At 43.0% G+C, this 16,447-nt stretch overlaps 1 protein-coding gene across 2 annotated transcripts in view; it reads left to right on the forward strand.

Moving 5' to 3' along the window:
- The first annotated feature begins 4,830 nt into the window (after positions 1-4,830).
- Positions 4,831-16,447, forward strand: part of LOC130533403 (cGMP-dependent protein kinase 2) — a 38,287-nt gene continuing 26,670 nt past the window's right edge. For both annotated transcript variants that reach the window (XM_057046760.1, XM_057046762.1), the window contains exons 1-6: positions 4,831-4,921; positions 5,203-5,333; positions 5,606-5,968; positions 7,254-7,420; positions 11,248-11,361; positions 11,803-11,908. In XM_057046760.1, the coding sequence (XP_056902740.1) occupies positions 5,236-5,333; positions 5,606-5,968; positions 7,254-7,420; positions 11,248-11,361; positions 11,803-11,908 (848 nt within the window). In that variant the 5' untranslated portion in view covers positions 4,831-4,921; positions 5,203-5,235. The remainder of the gene's footprint in view (positions 4,922-5,202; positions 5,334-5,605; positions 5,969-7,253; positions 7,421-11,247; positions 11,362-11,802; positions 11,909-16,447) is intronic.

Here is a 16,447-nt window from a genome sequence, read left to right on the forward strand (position 1 = left end):
TGGGAAGCAGAGAACTTGCTGGTCCACTGGCAACTCAACATCCACATGCATTCCTCATGACATTTTGACAGCTGCCTCGTGAACAGACATGGGTCAAAATGCTGTTTCATTTATATGTTTTTGTTCTTTTTGGAGTTTTTAGTCCAGATGACCTGAAGTTGGATGTTCATACCAACACAAAGTGTTGTGGGACAATCAGACAAATGTCACACGTTCACAACACTGAACAAATCTGGTCGAATGGACAAATATTGTTAAGTTATTTTAAGAATGATTTTAATATCTGTATCATGTAATTCAACTTTCCTGACAAGAACTATGGCATTCAATACAGAACACAGCTGATTTCACTTTTCTGTTTTTGCACAAATATTAAGCTAATTTGCTTCATTTACTTGGTTGATGCTCGGTAGCAGATGATGACAGATCTGCGCTTCACTTCTCGACCTTTTCGTTTACTCCTACACTTCTGTATGAGTCATTCAGATTTTTGTGCATGAATTTGAATGCAGAATTATGAATTTGATGTATGACAAGAACTCAAGTTTTAGCATCGCAGGAGCTAATTCAGCCCAAAAGGGTGTATCAGAGCTACTGCACATGCTCACTGGAACCCATCTCTTCTTTCTTTGTCATTCTTTTTGGGTTTCAACTCACCAAACTTTCAAATATGAGAAGGTAAAAGCTGAGGAGAAGGTTTTTGACTGGTCTTTTCACTTTTTCCTAATGAGGTTGGATGCATACATTAATCTTCTGGAGAACACTCTAATGCTCACAAGAAAAATAATAATCTCATCCAAATTCCACCCATTAAATAATGTTTGTGGTCCTGGTGGTTAGGGTTAGCAGCTAGTTTCTGTTCATTTTATCTCCAGTATTTTCACCTGCAGGACAGGAAGCTTCAAATAATAGTGTTTAAAAAGAAATGACATTATATTATATTATAACAAATTAACAAATGAAGTGTGGTTTATTTTGTTAGGTTTTTGTGCGGTGATTAAAAGTACTAACTGGAGAACTACAACAATGAAGTTAGGGTTAGGGTTAGTGGGTTAGGGTTAGGGTTAGTGCCGTCCAAACCAGTAGTTTAGGGTTAGGGTTAGGATTAGGGTTAGGGTTAGAGGGTTAGAGGTAACTACTGGGTTAGGGTTGGGGTTAGGGTTAGGGTTAGAGGGTTAGGGTTGGGGTTAGGGTTAGAGGGTTAGGATTAGGGTTAGGGTTAGGGTTGGGGTTAGGGTTAGGGTTAGAGGGTTAGAGGGTTAGGGTTAGGATTATGGTTAGGGTTAGGGTTAGAGGGTTAGGGTTAGGGTTAGTGCCGTCCAAACCAGTAGTTTAGGGTTAGGGTTAGGATTAGGGTTAGGGTTAGAGGGTTAGAGGTAACTACTGGGTTAGGGTTGGGGTTAGGGTTAGGGTTAGGGTTAGAGGGTTAGGGTTGGGGTTAGGGTTAGAGGGTTAGGATTATGGTTAGGGTTAGGGTTAGAGGGTTAGGGTTAGAGGGTTAGGATTATGGTTAGGGTTAGAGGGTTAGGGTTAGGGTTAGAGGGTTAGGGTTGGGGTTAGAGGGTTAGGGTTAGGATTATGGTTAGGGTTAGGGTTAGAGGGTTAGGGTTAGTGCCATCCAAACCAGTATCTTAGGGTTAGGGTTAGAGGGTTAGGGTTAGGGTTAGTGCCGTCCAAACCAGTATCTTAGGGTTAGGGTTAGGGTTAGGGTTAGTGCCGTCCAACCCAGTAGCTTTACCATCAAAGACTTTTAGAGGCTCTCAACTGGCTGAAGTCTGCAGAATTAATAAAGGAGCCTAAATGAAGCTCTGTTGAAGCATTCAGATTCACAATGTCCATTTTCCTGTCATGACCCAACATTGGACTTTAAGCCTTGCTGAGCACGTCTCTGTGGTCTTTGTCTGACATGTAAGTCCTCCACGTGGTATCTTTGGGGGGATGTTTAATGGAAAGGAAGGGGAAGGAAAGGCAAAAAGGAAAGAAAAAGTGGTCTGCAAGGTCAGATCTGCCCAATGTCCATCGTCCCTTCAGCAAGCACATCAGCCCGTCAGTTTTATGGCCACCTGATAGCAGCAATGCAACTAAATTAGGGTGAATCACACAGTTTAAACCTTCTCAAATTCCAGCCATCACAGCAACATCATGACAAACATAAAATAAGAACATAAAGATGGTTAAAAAATAGAAATAGTTTTGATCCGAGTGGTTCTGTAGATGCAGGATTTGTTTTGGTTTGAAATTGTGGGCATTATGCAGACAGACTGAAACCACATTTCCCTTGGTTCCATTGCTTTGATATATTTTGATTGTGACTCTAAAAACTGTACATTTGCTACTTTTTTCTTTCTGAACATTCAAAAGAAATATGACAGCTGATTTATTTCTTTGTTGTTTGATTTATGAGCTTCCACAACGTTGAATTAAGATGTGACCTCCTACAGCAGGTGAGAGTGTCACTGCCACGGTCACATGTGGTTACCTGTAGAACTTTGATTTTTGCTTTCCTAACAAGAACATTTGTACTTTTTATAATCCAACGAGTGGCAGCTGTCATCACTGATGGCAAACAGTAAACTCTTTGAATCATTTGTCATATAATCATTGTCAAATAAAGAATCCTATTTTTGATCGATTATGTTTCTTGTTTTTAAATGTGTGAGTCTGTCCGTCTTAAATGGTCTTTTCATTTGCACGTGTGTGTTGACAAATGTTCTGTTCTGATCCTGTGTCTGCTCTGTTTGGGGTGTGTTGTGCTCCGTTTGTCCGCTAGGGGGCGTGAGCGACCCAGCTGTGGTGCTGCTGCCTCCACAGCTGCAGCTAATCTGCAGGTCTCTCAGCTCTTAGCATCAGCTGCTGGCGTCCTCAGTGTTGTGGTAAACGTGCTCAGGGTCTTACCCCCTTTTTGAGATTTAGATTTGTAATCTTTTATTCTCTTTCATTGACCTTGAGCAGGTCACCACGTCTCCCTCCTTTGGAGAAGGAATCAGCTGGATTTTTCCCCCCGCAGCGCTCGAGGCTTCTTTGGTTTCCAATAAACCCTTTTGAGACCCAGTTGGCTGTTTCCTGTCTGCATCTGGGTCCTGGTCAAACAAAACCTTAAGAAGTTCTCAGCCATTCAGATCTTAGCGAAGGTGAATTCTTTTAAGCTTTTAAAGATGTTCCAGCTCTGATCCAAGAAGCTTCTTCACTTCTAAACGAATTGGTGCCTTTTTCTTTCTTGACTGGTTTACTGAATGCTGTCGCTGGTGGTCGTTGGTCATTTGCATTATTAAAGGGTGGATCATCCTGGTCATCATGTCATGTTGGCTGGGGAATCTTCCTGGGGAGGGATCCCAGCTCTGGAAGCAGCAACTGGTGCCTCCTCCTGTATTCAGGGAAGGTTTTTCCTACTTGAACAAAGATGCTTTTCTAAATTTATTTTTAAACTCCTTTCGAACTCAATTGCTGTCTTCAAATGAGCCTCTCATGGCCAGTGTGTGTTGTGCCATTTTTTTTCTTGTTTCTTTCTCTTGGGGGTGAGGTGAGGTGAGGGTTGAACGCCTGCTCCAGTCAGGAGAGTCATGTGATAGATCAGCTGGTCCAAACCTGCTAGCTTGGAGTTGTCGGCCTGAACCTGGAGGTGCCTGAGGAGCAGGTTCGTTAGTTGATGTCCAGGCGTAGATACTCTGCTGAAATCTACATGGGGAGACACTTATCACACCCCTATTTTCTTCGTCTTCATTTCTAATTATTTTGTTATAGCTGTAAATGAAACATTTGTTACATTACTGTTAAAGTAAACCTTAAATATCATTTTTCAACTTTTATAGTATCCTACAGACAGTCCCAGTTTAGGAGCGGAGACGAGTGTATATGTGATTAAACATAACTATGCTTTCAGATTACTTTACCTGTTCCACTGCTAGAAAATGAACGTACAGAATAACAGGAAAATAATCACAATTGACAGGAAAGTTGCAGGTAATTCATAAAAAGCCAACTGCTCATCTGCCAGCCGAATGGCTCCATCAGTCAGAAGAAATACCTGAGGTTTAACAGCCCAAGTCAGGAGACATTGCAATGCTAAATGCTAAAGGGTTAATGCATTTAGCATTAATAATCAGATTAAACTTGAAGCTGGTTGACAGATGGACGGGGAAGTTCAATGGTCCCCGCTCATGAAGTGGGCTTGTCTGTACGTAGACGACTATAAAAGTTCAAATTCATCACATTTAAGCCTTAATCTAACCTCACTTTCTCATTTTACAATGTAGAATATATGATGTAATTTGTTTTTTGGGCTTTTTATTGCAGTCTGGGGATGTAATAAGCTGCTGCCTGAGGCGTGGTGGTGAGACCCAGATGCCCCGTCTGGCTGAACCACTTGGACAGGGTTAGGGTAAAAATAACCCAGTTCAGAGGTCTTCTCACAAAGTGGCATTATATATAGAATTATATTTTTGCTCTAAATCGTTTTTTTTAGTGAAAACCTGAGTTTCCCTCATGAACTCTAATTTGGGGTTTTCACTAAAGCTGTTTTCTGAAAGGGAACCCAGACCATTTTCTGTAGGACTTAAACCAATTTTAACTTTTCAGGGTTCAAGAACATGATGTGCACGAGGACTATGTACTCAGTGCAACTGATTGTTTATTTATTTTTTGGGTTTCTTTGTTTTCAATGAATAAAAACACAATATAAATTAACTGTGAAAAATCAAGTCTGGTTCATGTCAAACATCATACAGCCACCAGGGGGTGCTACTCATCTCTATTTTTCATAGTCAGAGAGTCGTATTGGCTGAAATGTTCCACGATCCCTCCCACTCTACTTGCATTTTGTTGTCCAGGTGAAAGAGAGCCAGACCTGAATTTGGAAAGACTGAAATGATCAGTGTTTACTCAGCACTGCAGGATTATGTCCCTGGGACAACCTGTACAGCAAGTAAGAAAGGAGTTTTTTCTAATGAATACCTTCTGTAGAATTAAGCATTAGTGATGGCAATAGGTCACAGAAAGATAATGTGAAAATGTAAAAAGTAGAGTCAAAGAGCTGCTATAACAAATGTCATTAAGAATCTTAATTTGCATAACATCTATTATATTATGCTTTTGTTCTCATTCATGTTGCCTCGGGTTTTCTATGCTGCTGTCAGTACCTTGTTCTAGTAGTAATAGTCGTTCTAGTCGTACTAGCAGCAGAGCTTTGCTTCCCCATTGTTTCAGAAAGCTAGTTAAGTTGAGCTACGGGACATTCCTATGGTTGCCATGGGCAATGGTTCGATAAAAGTCCTTCGGCCTGAGGAGAACAGCTGTTTGGCCTCTACCAACAAAGACGCGGACATCAATGTCCTCAGGTAAAGATGATTCCTGTGAATGATTCCTCTAAAATCTCAATACTTACTTTGTGACTTGGATTGTGTGTTCATTTGGCCCCATTGTAAATACTGGAAAAGAATTTCAACACATAATATAATAATACATATGATAGGGATATTTATTTAGAATACTTACAGTTATCCTGCTGTTATTTCATATAAGCAAATTTATTGATTATTTTTCATTGGTTTTTCCGTTTTGTTTTTTACAGTCGTTTTGCTCTATAACTCAGTCTTTTATAATTTTTCAGACTGAGAATTAACCAGCTTGAAGCTGAGCTGGAATGTCGGGATCAAGAGTTGCAAGCACAAAAGTATCAGTTACATCAACTTCAAAAGGAGCTTGAAGCCAAAATCTCCCAAATCGACAAGCTCCAGGATGCTATTGGCTACACCCATGACCTCGGTCATTCACCCCCACTCGCCAGGGTCCCCCACCACTCCCGACGCTTCAGCGTCATCAACCAGGGTCCCAGTCAGTTCCATAGGGTGGCTGTGGAGGTTCACCGCAGGCTCAGGGCAAAAGAGGGAGTGTCAGCAGAACCAAACTCTGGGAGCTTCTGTCCAGAGGCGAAGGCGGCCCAGGTCTCCAAAGCCACCCACAAAAACTCCAGGTGAGTTTACATTTATACCTGCGGGTGAAACAAGCAGCTGCAGAGGAAGATATCAGCAAACAAGACTTAAAATCAGAACATAATTTAGTCATCAGTTCACACATTCAAAACAATCAGATTTACTCAAAAGGCTTAAAATAAATATTAATAAATACAATATTGGATCCACATCTCTCTCCTTAACGATAATGATATCTGCTTAATGGTTGATGTTGGAAGACATCAAAACATCTCTGGTTAATGGAGAATGTCATTGTTTTGTACTGTCTCCTGCATCAAACACAAATGTTAGCATGTGACAAAAAATAAAGTAATGAAGCCTAACAAAAGGCCATGAGATCTAAGCAGGCCTGAGTCCTGATGAGCTCCAATTATACAAGCATGTTGCTGCCTGCCTCTCCTCGAGGCTCTGCTGTTCCGCTCACAGCTGTTGAATGAACATGTCATCTGTGTGATGTGATAATCAGACACACACACCAACACACTCAAGGAAATCTATGCACACTCCATTATTGGACGAGCATACAGGAAAAAACCTCATCCGTGTTGGATGATTAAGGAAGCGTATTGCTGTCGTGGAAGAAAATACATTTTGGATCCCTATCACACAATAACATGATAAGTATAAAGTACAAATGTAATAATTTCATCTATAGGGTGCTGGTTTTATTCTTTTACCCTGCAATGACAACAGGGTTCTTTTAATAAGAGGAAGAAGTAGTTCCCATGGGATGTTTCACTACTCTGAGTCACAACATTTCGAGGTTAACACATTTAAACTGCTCTTGGAGAAGACTCCAGTACCGTCCTGCTTATCATTGAGGAAGGCCGCTGTCAATTTCTGCAACCTATCAACAGTTGCAACTCTGTGGTTCTGGGCATGTGCGGTAACCTCCTGTTGAGTTTCATTTGGCCTTAAACATAAAGATTGGATAATCAATTAATGAAATACTGTATATGAGGATACTTAAAAGCAATGGTAGCCAAAGTCAACCAAGCAGAAGAACTTGACAGAGCAGAAGATGTAGAGCGATTTTTCTCTACTGTCCGCTCTGTTTCTCTGGGTCCTCTACCAGAGTCTGAGGGTTCTGCCCAGGATCTTAGCTGTTCCTGGACTGTGCTCTTCTGGACAGAGATCTCTGATGTGGTACCTGGTATCTGTTGGAGCATCTGCTCAGCTTGGGTGTTACTGCCCCTAGTAAAAAAATGGATTTATATATAAACACACACACGTTATCTAGCGCATATTGTAATACATAATACTGGCCTTTTACTTCCACCCTAGAATAAAGAAGTTCATCAATGATGCCATCATGAACAATGACTTCCTGAATAAACTGGAACCTCAGCACATGAACCAGATGGTGGACTGCATGTTTGAGAACGTTTACACCGAGGGACAGCTGGTCATTCGGGAGGGAGAACCTGGAAATTATCTCTATGTACTCTCAGGTCACTTTATGATTTTATGTTTTAGAAATCCTGGTCATTAGCTTGAAATCAAGCAGAGGTGTGGGGTGGTATTAAAAGGATTAAAATAGCATAGCATAATTTACATTACATTTGATCTCCTTAAAGTGAATACTGATAAGATACCTTACAGGTACTTTTTAACCGTAACTGTAACTGCACAACCCATCATCAAAAAACTGCAGGCTGGTGGCAAACAGGAGCAATACAATCTATTGCACTCTGAAGATCAGGACGCACAACACACAAAGACACATTAGGAGCCCTGGAGGCAGGACAGCCCCAACGGGGGACCTGGGCCAGTAACAAAGCCTCGCCAACTTAAGCCTATCTAATGTTGCGCGCTCGCTCTCTTCACCACTACGGACGGACTCTGCACCGGTCCGACTGTCGATCTCCCGCTAGAATTAAGCATTAGTGATGGCAATAGGTCACAGAAAGATAATGTGAAAATGTAAAAAGTAGAGTCAAAGAGCTGCTATAACAAATGTCATTAAGAATCTTAATTTGCATAACATCTATTATATTATGCTTTTGTTCTCATTCATGTTGCCTCGGGTTTTCTATGCTGCTGTCAGTACCTTGTTCTAGTAGTAATAGTCGTTCTAGTCGTACTAGCAGCAGAGCTTTGCTTCCCCATTGTTTCAGAAAGCTAGTTAAGTTGAGCTACGGGACATTCCTATGGTTGCCATGGGCAATGGTTCGATAAAAGTCCTTCGGCCTGAGGAGAACAGCTGTCGATCTCCCGCTCCATTCTTCCCTCACTCATGAACAAGACCCCGAGGTACTTGAACTCCTCCACTTGGGGCAGGATCTCCTCCTTGACCCAGAGAAGGCACTCCACCTTTTTCCAGTTGAGAACCATGGCCTCGGATTTGGAGGTGCTGAATTTCATCCCAGTCGCTTCACATGCGGCGGCGAACCGATCCAGTGATCGTTGGAGGGCACGGGCCGATGACGCCAACAGGACCACATCCTAACCCTAACCCTAAAAAGCAGAGACGCGATCCTGAGGTCACCAAACCGGACCCCCCAACACCATGACTGCACTTAGAAATTCTGTCCATAAAAGTTATGAACAGAATCGGTGACAAAGGGCGGAGACCAACCCTCACCGGAAACGAGCTCGACTTACTGCAGCAATGCGGAGCAAACTCTGACACCGATCGTACAGGGAGCGGACGGCCCGTATCAGCGGGCCCGACACCCCATACTCTCGGAGGACCCCCCACAGGACCCCCCGAGGAACACTGTCAAATGCCTTCTCCAAGTCCACAAAACACATGTGGACTGGTTGGGCAAACTCCCATGCACCCTAGAGGACCCTGGTGTCCACCAGCGGGTTCGGGCATTGCCACCACAACAGGCACCAACCACCTTGCAGCCACAGGACCGGTCAGCCGCCTCAACAATGGAGGCACAGAACATGGTCCACTCGGACTCAATGTCCCCCGCCTCCCCCGGGACATGGTCAAAGCTCTCCCGGAGGTGTGAGTTGAAGCTCCTGCTGACAGGAGACTCTGCCAGGCGTTCCCAGCAGACCCCCACACTTTAAACACTTTAAATGGGCCATCGTATCTGGTGGAGTAGCAAAAGGTGTGCATCCTAATGCACAAAAATGAAATGATCATTGGCAAGCTCCCCCAGCACAAATGAGCTTGGAAACAGTGGTGGACCAGAGTTGGAGTATGAGCAGATTCGGACAAAGACCAGGAAAGGAAAAGGGGCCTAACCCTCTGCTAAAAAGTCCATCAGAATATGGAGGGGCTGCCCAAAAAACAACTCTGCAAGCATACAGGTCCTCCTTAGGAGCTGACATCGTCGGAGTATCACTCAAGGCAAACGATCCACCTAGTTAACGTCCGAGAGCGAAGCATGCAATGATGTCTTGCGCAACCAGCTTCACCAACATCCGGACTCCTGGGTGCAACAGGGAGTGAACCATGTCAAAATCTCTGTGCCAGGCCATTGGTGCGATAGGACAGTGGCAACCCATGGAAATGTTGGAGAGGAAAGTAGAAACACCTTCTAGTACCAAGGCATTCCTCAAGCTTTAGGCCTGCACAAGTGGTCTTAAGCACCAGGATTTCCCCAGGCTGGTCGGCAATCCACCCGTGACAACCTTGACAGACAAGGGGTTATCACACACTGACCACACGCTGCTCAACCAGTGCCCCCACGCCCCATCTGCTGCATCGGTCATAAGAGCTATGGATGCCTGGGGCACAGGATGTGCTAGCAGTGCCACATTTGCCAGGGCAGGCTTATCTCCAATTAAGGCCTGGATCCAGTCAATCTGGTTATTGGCCTTCCATAGCCTAAGGGCCCCATCAACTGGTTGCAGGAGATGGGCCACATGAGGAGCTAAAAGATTGTAGAAATTCACCATGCCCCCAAACTCCTGCAGGGCTTTAATGTCAACCTGACGAGGGAAGTCTGCCACCACCTGTACCTTAGAAGGCAAAAGATCCCCACCTTGCCTCATCTTCTTAGCCGTTTATCCCTTTTGAGGTCATGGGGAGCGTAGCATTTTGCCAGGTTGACAATTAGGCCATGCTCTTGGAGATGCTGAACAACCTGTTTAAGGTGCACCGGATGCTCATCAGCTGACAGGAAGCCCAGCAAAACTGAAACGTTTGTGGCACTTATTTCTTACCAAAAGGAATGTGCAGAAATGTAAAGAGCCTGAAAGGGTTAATTACAGTGGTCTTACGAACATCCTCCATGCACACAGGAACCTGGTGATAACAGCGCACCAGATCCACTTTAGAAAAAAATCACGCCCACTAGGTGAACAAAAAATCCTGGATGTGCAGGATGGGATAACGGTCATGCGCAGTGATGTTGTTCAGGCGCCGAAAGTGCTGCATGGCCACCAAGACCCATCCGCTTTGGGCATCATATGGAGGGGTGAGGCCCATGGGCTGTTTGAAAGCACAAACAACACTGGTGGGGATCAAAAGTTCTACACCATGCTTAACAACCACAGCAAAAAATGCAAGTGTTTTCAGCGACGGAAAATCCACCAGCAAAAGCTAAAAATCATTACCTGAACTGTGTCCATAGAAACAAACAATCGCATACCTGGTACCAAATGTCCCAATAGAAGACCCATTAGTGGCGCTCAACTGTGGGCCACTCGAGGAAGGAGGCTCTTCTGAGAGGCAGAGTCCACCAGGAATTATCTACCATACCAGGAATCCTTTACAAAAAGCAGCTCCTCCTGTTGACCAGCACCCAAGGGTGCCACTGAGCGCTGGTGAAACCAGTCGGCTGTTAGAGTTGGGGCAAGATGGCCAAACAAGAGAGACTGTCTTCTGTTACCTCAAACATGTTCAATGCGGTGGCACCAATGTGGCTGGACAAAGTATGACTCCAGATATGATTTTTTGTTAGTTATCTTTATGAATGCAAAAATCAGAATGAAAAGAATGAATACTAAAAGTGTGCCAAAAACAAAAGGGTGCGGAAGAAGCCCCCTTCCCATAACCCTCCTGGTTGAGCGGTACACACGTGCCTGCCACAAAATCAGTATTGACAAGAAAAGGAATTCTGCAGTTTGCAGTTATAGTAATATGAAATAAAAAATAAATAAAGTTGCTGCAAATATTTACATTATTCGTGTGCTACTCCCACACCCCTCATCTACTCTAATACCCACCTCAGCTACTCTTGATTATGGGTCCAAATTAAATCTTGTTTTTTTTATTTGTAGAGAATATGTGTATTTATATATATATATTATATATATACCAACACCAACATGATTTGTTTTATGGCTCAACTGTTGGCTTTTTCCACTGCTGCAGAGGGTTTACTGGAGGTCATCCAGAATGGGAAGCTTCTGGGGGAGATGCATGCTGGGACAGCTTTTGGTGAGCTGGCCATACTGTACAATTGTAAGAGAACAGCCACTGTTAAAGGTGAGAGAAAGCTACAGTTGCTCTACTCGTATGTACATGTGAGTGTATACACCCTTTATGCTAATGTGCATTATAGGACCATATGATAAGCATGTACATGAACATTGCTGCAGTATTCATCAAGGAAGGATTGTTTAAATTAACAATGAGGAAATCTTACACTGTGCGTGTGTTTTATAGCTCAAAGGTTTTTTCTGTAACTATGTCTGGCTCAGTCACCTTCAAGGAAGCTCTAATAATTTTAAATGAACTTCCAGATGCAGACATAAAATAAATCCTGTTATTTATATGCCACTCTTACTATTACTCTATATTATGTTATAGTATATTATATTATTACTCTATACAACAACTTGGGAGTTAGTGAGGACGAGTAATTTTCCTTCACAGGTGATAAGAATACATGACTTTAATTAGTTTACCAAAGCGTCTCTCATGCAGCTTTGTCCGAGGCTCACATCTGGGCTCTGGATCGCCAGATGTTCCAGACCATCATGAGGCAGACGACACAGGCCAGACATGAGGAGTACTTCAGCTTTTTGCGCAGGTACTTGATGTTGATGAAGGGTTTCACTGTTGTGTCATTTCAGGATATAATGAATGGTATCCATTGGATGTGTCATGGAATATAATGTGCTTTCCTTTCCAATAACTGTCAAATTTTCCTGACCACATGTATGAAAAAGTTGTAAAAACAGAGGTATAGCTGAAGTAAAAATGTATATTACCGTATTTTCTGGACTATATGTCGCTCCGGAGTTTAAGTCACACTAGCCAAAAAATGCATAATAAAGAAGAAAAATAGATATATAAGTCGCACTGGACTATAAGTCACATTTTGGGGGGAAATTTATTTGATAAAATCCGAGACCAAGAACATACATTTCATCTTGAAAAGCAATTAGCATGGATTAGCAATAGGGTTACGGTATGCTAACGTAACAAATTCAGCTACATGACCCACAACGAACTGAGTACGTGTCTGCTTTGTTAACGTAACATATTAACAGTTAATCAGATAACTATAGCATAAAGAACATCCGAGCAAGTTGACCAAACAATCAAGTCTAGACGAAGCACCACTTCTTCTTCTGCGTCGCTAAAGGAACTTGTTCCTCAGGTACACACGCCTAGAGCGCCTTCTGGTGGTTGTTAGTGTGAAAGTAACGAACATGTGAAATTCTGTAATAGTGTATTTATTGAAGTTGCTCCGCAGTACAAGTCACACCCCCGGACAAACTATGAAAAAAGTGCGACTTATAGTCCGTAAACTTTTCAGTAAAGTTTACAATTAATTAATACCCAAAGACGTTTCAGCTCTTATCCAAGCAGCTTCTACAGTTCTAGATTAACTGGTGGGAATCTCAGAGTTTACTGAATGCTGTCATTAGTGGTTGTTGCTGGTGTTTGTAATTTATATTATTAAATGATTAATAATATTTATAATTTATATTATTAAATAATTAAACGATTGTGAAACTTCTTGGACAACAGTAGCAACTGGTGTCAGCCACCTCCTCTGTTCAGTCAGTACAATTACATGCACAGCTTAATCCAGCTGTGCTAAGAACTCGTCTTTGGGGTCTTGGGATTAGTTCCTTGTCCCATTTTACATGCAATTTACAAATTTGGATATGTGATGGAAATAAGTCCTCCTCTTCAACACAAGGTGGTAATATCCTCGTGATCAGGTTGATTTCGAGAGGCAAACAAGAAGGCCATATGCTAATGCTGACTTTGAATGGATATGTGAAACATGCGTACATGCATTACCTAGTTTCAACCAAGATGCCATTGCATGATTCATCAAACCAAAACAATAAAATATAGGCTCCAAAGTGGAATGTTTCCAAAATACATTAATTGATGCATAAATGTAAAATGGAGCGGTTTCAGCAATTCTGAGCATGCGGAATATAGCTGCAGGCAACTGAGCCTTTGGGAGTTGCCAAGAACCATGCATAGGTGTAGAAGAAGAATATTCAGTAGAAGACCCATAGCAATGATGGCAGATCCGAGGGACCTTTTGGTGCTCTCCAACATTTTGAACACTGCAAGGCTTCTTCTGCCACAGTTGGAATCCAAACACCAGCATCTGAAGCAGAAGAGACATATTTTTGCTGTCAAAGCGGGGAGAGGAGGGGAGAGGAGAGGAGAGGAGAGGAGAGGAGAGGAGAGGAGAGAGAGGAGAGGAGAGAGGAGAGGAGAGGAGAGGCGGGGCGGGCCTTGGCCTATAACAGCACAGCTAAGATGTGACCTAACGATTAGATAATTATTTCTATATTATTATATATAATTATTATATAACCTAACGATTAGATGACCCCCTAAGTATGATAATCTGTCTGTCTATGATAGTAACTGGAACTACAGAATTAGTAACAATAAGCTTTTTCAAAGAGGAAGGTTTGAAGTCTGATCTTAAAGTAGCGATGGAGTCAGCCTCCCGTACCTGGACAGGGAGCTGGTTCCATAGCAGGGGGGCCTGGACAGGGAGCTGGTTCCATAGCAGGGGGGCCTGGTAGCTAAATGCTCGGCCCCCCGTTCTACTCCTAGAAACTCTGGGAACCACAAGTAGACCAGCATTCTGAGAGCGGAGCAGTCTATTGGGCTGGTAAGGTATCACTAGCTCCTCCAGGTAGGATGGAGCTAGGCCTCTGAGGACCTGGTAGGTCAGGAGTTTTAAAAATTATTCTAAATTTAACGGGCAGCCAATGAAGCGACGCCAGTACAGGAGTCATGTGACCTCTGTGGTCAATACCTGTCAGAACTCTGGCTGCAGCATTTTGGATCAGCTGGAGGCTTCTTAAAGAGTTGTTTGGACACCCTGACAATAAAGAGTTACAATAGTCCAGCCTGAAGGAACAAATGCTGGATTAACTTTTCAGCATCATGGTGGGTCAGTGGCTTCCTGATCTTTGAGATGTTCCTCAGGTAAAAAAAAGGCACTTCTAGAGACTAATTTAATGTGTGAGTTGAAGGAGAGATTTTGGTCAAAAGTTACTCCTAGATTCCTCACAGAGAGACTAGATGTTAATGAGATCCCATCTAGAGTGATCATGTGATTTAATCTATCCCTGAGAGGTTCAGGACCAAACACCGTGACCTCAGTTTTTCCTGGGTTAAGGAGGAGGAAATTTGAAGACATCCAGGACTTTATGTCTTTAAGACAGGTCTGGAGCTTCCTCTGGTTTCATGGATAAATAAAGCTGAGTGTCATCAGCATTACAGGCAACTCTCCAGTATGTAATGAAGTGACAAATACACTGATAAACAGTAGCCCAAAGGCACCACGACCTACTGGACTGGCATGTGTTCTACAGTGTTTTGGCATCTCCATGTTCACATTGATCATAGATCATAGATTTCCGTTACGTTGTCGTCCACATGGAGAACTGTTATGTCACCAATATAGAAAAACGTTGTGTAAACAGGCTCTAACATTAGACTGTGAGGAGAGAACCGAGACAGCTTAAGAAAAGGAAAGAAAATCAGCCCTACACTGTTCTCTGTAACCTGAGCCTTTGTCTGGAGAAAGTCCCTGTCCTGTGGAAGCCCTCCTGTGAGATTCTGGTTCCTAAAACTGCAGACATTGAGGATCCCTACCACTACAGACCCGTCACTTTGGTACCTGACCTGATGAAGCCTGTGGAGAGGATCATCTTCAGCCACCTTCGGTGGGATAGCTACCATGAAGAGGTAGCGATGCACCCACTGCAGTTTGCCTAAACAATGGAGTAGATGATTCAGATCTACCAGCTGCACTGGGCACTGAATCATATGTGGGCTCATGTATGCACAAAAACATTGCAAACACACTTTTCCATGCTCACTTTCAGATTTATCAAGAGTACATTTCATGGCTGCCATAGGCACATTTCTAGTGCTTTTGGGCCACTAGCAAACCAAATAATTGATCCTAGGAAATTTTTAATGTCAATTGTGTCTTTGTGATTACATGAGTAGATATAAAAGTATGCGTGCTATGGTGCAGAAAATACCATCAACAACAATAGCAGCTTTGGTGCTATTAGAAGATATTGCCAATGGAGCCGTGGAGAGAGAAGAGGTTTACAGGGACGATGGACGATTGGATCATCAGCCACTAAGGATTCCCAAGGACAGTCATCATGGCTGACCATACTGGGCTTCCTAGCAACGGAGTGATTTCAGCCAGAGTTGGCTAAATGATTGGGACTGAGCTAGTCAACACTGAGCAAAGACATGCCAACCTTCTGGGATGGGACTAGCTAGCCAAATGTCAGGCACATTTATTAAATCCCCATATACACTGCAGTTGAAGAGGCCAACACAGAAGTAAAATTTGCTCCAAGTGCTGGCTTTGCTAATGTAATTAGGGGTATTGACTGCACACACAGTACCACAAAGGCAACATCTCAGGATGAATTTCTTTATGTAAACAGGAAGCATTCTCATATGGTGAGCCAGAGTTAGTATAGGAGACACCGGTAAGCCCATGGCATAGCTGTGCTTCAGTTGGAATTGGAAATGTTTTTTGGTAAAAGAGAGGCAGAGCAGAGTACAAATGTGGTCTGGGGATACTTGAGTTCTGTTGGAGAGTGTTGTCCTAGAAGAGTCTTCTCCTCGCTGTGGTAAATGATTCTGAAGTTGGGATGCAGGTGAACAGGGAGGTGACATAAAAGAAAACCATGATTTCCTCGGTCTCTAATTTGAGGGTGCTTTACTTATCAGCAGAATCCTGGGAGTTCTCAACATCAAATTCAGTTCTCCCAACTAGCGGAGCAATAATGGAGACCAGGTGTTGTTGTAAGTACTGGAGTTACTGCTGCTGGGGGGGTGCCTTTCTTATGGATCTTGGGTGTTCATAGATACAGAGAGTGTCTTCACCAGGGTAGAGTGTGCACTAAAGTTTTCTGTAAATGGCTTGGTCCTTCTCCAGTTTTTGAAGGCACTCAGATATCATCTTTTGTAGCTGTTATTTGGGTACCAATTTAGTATCCTATAGATGGCCAAGTCACTGAGAAGCCTTGCTATGTTGTAGGTATTAAGAATCACAGTGCACCCACCTTTGTCTTTGGGTACAATAATGATGTTGGGGTCTATT

This window comes from Takifugu flavidus, chromosome 11 (genome assembly GCF_003711565.1).
Source record: "Takifugu flavidus isolate HTHZ2018 chromosome 11, ASM371156v2, whole genome shotgun sequence".
NCBI classification, from domain to species: domain Eukaryota; kingdom Metazoa; phylum Chordata; class Actinopteri; order Tetraodontiformes; family Tetraodontidae; genus Takifugu; species Takifugu flavidus.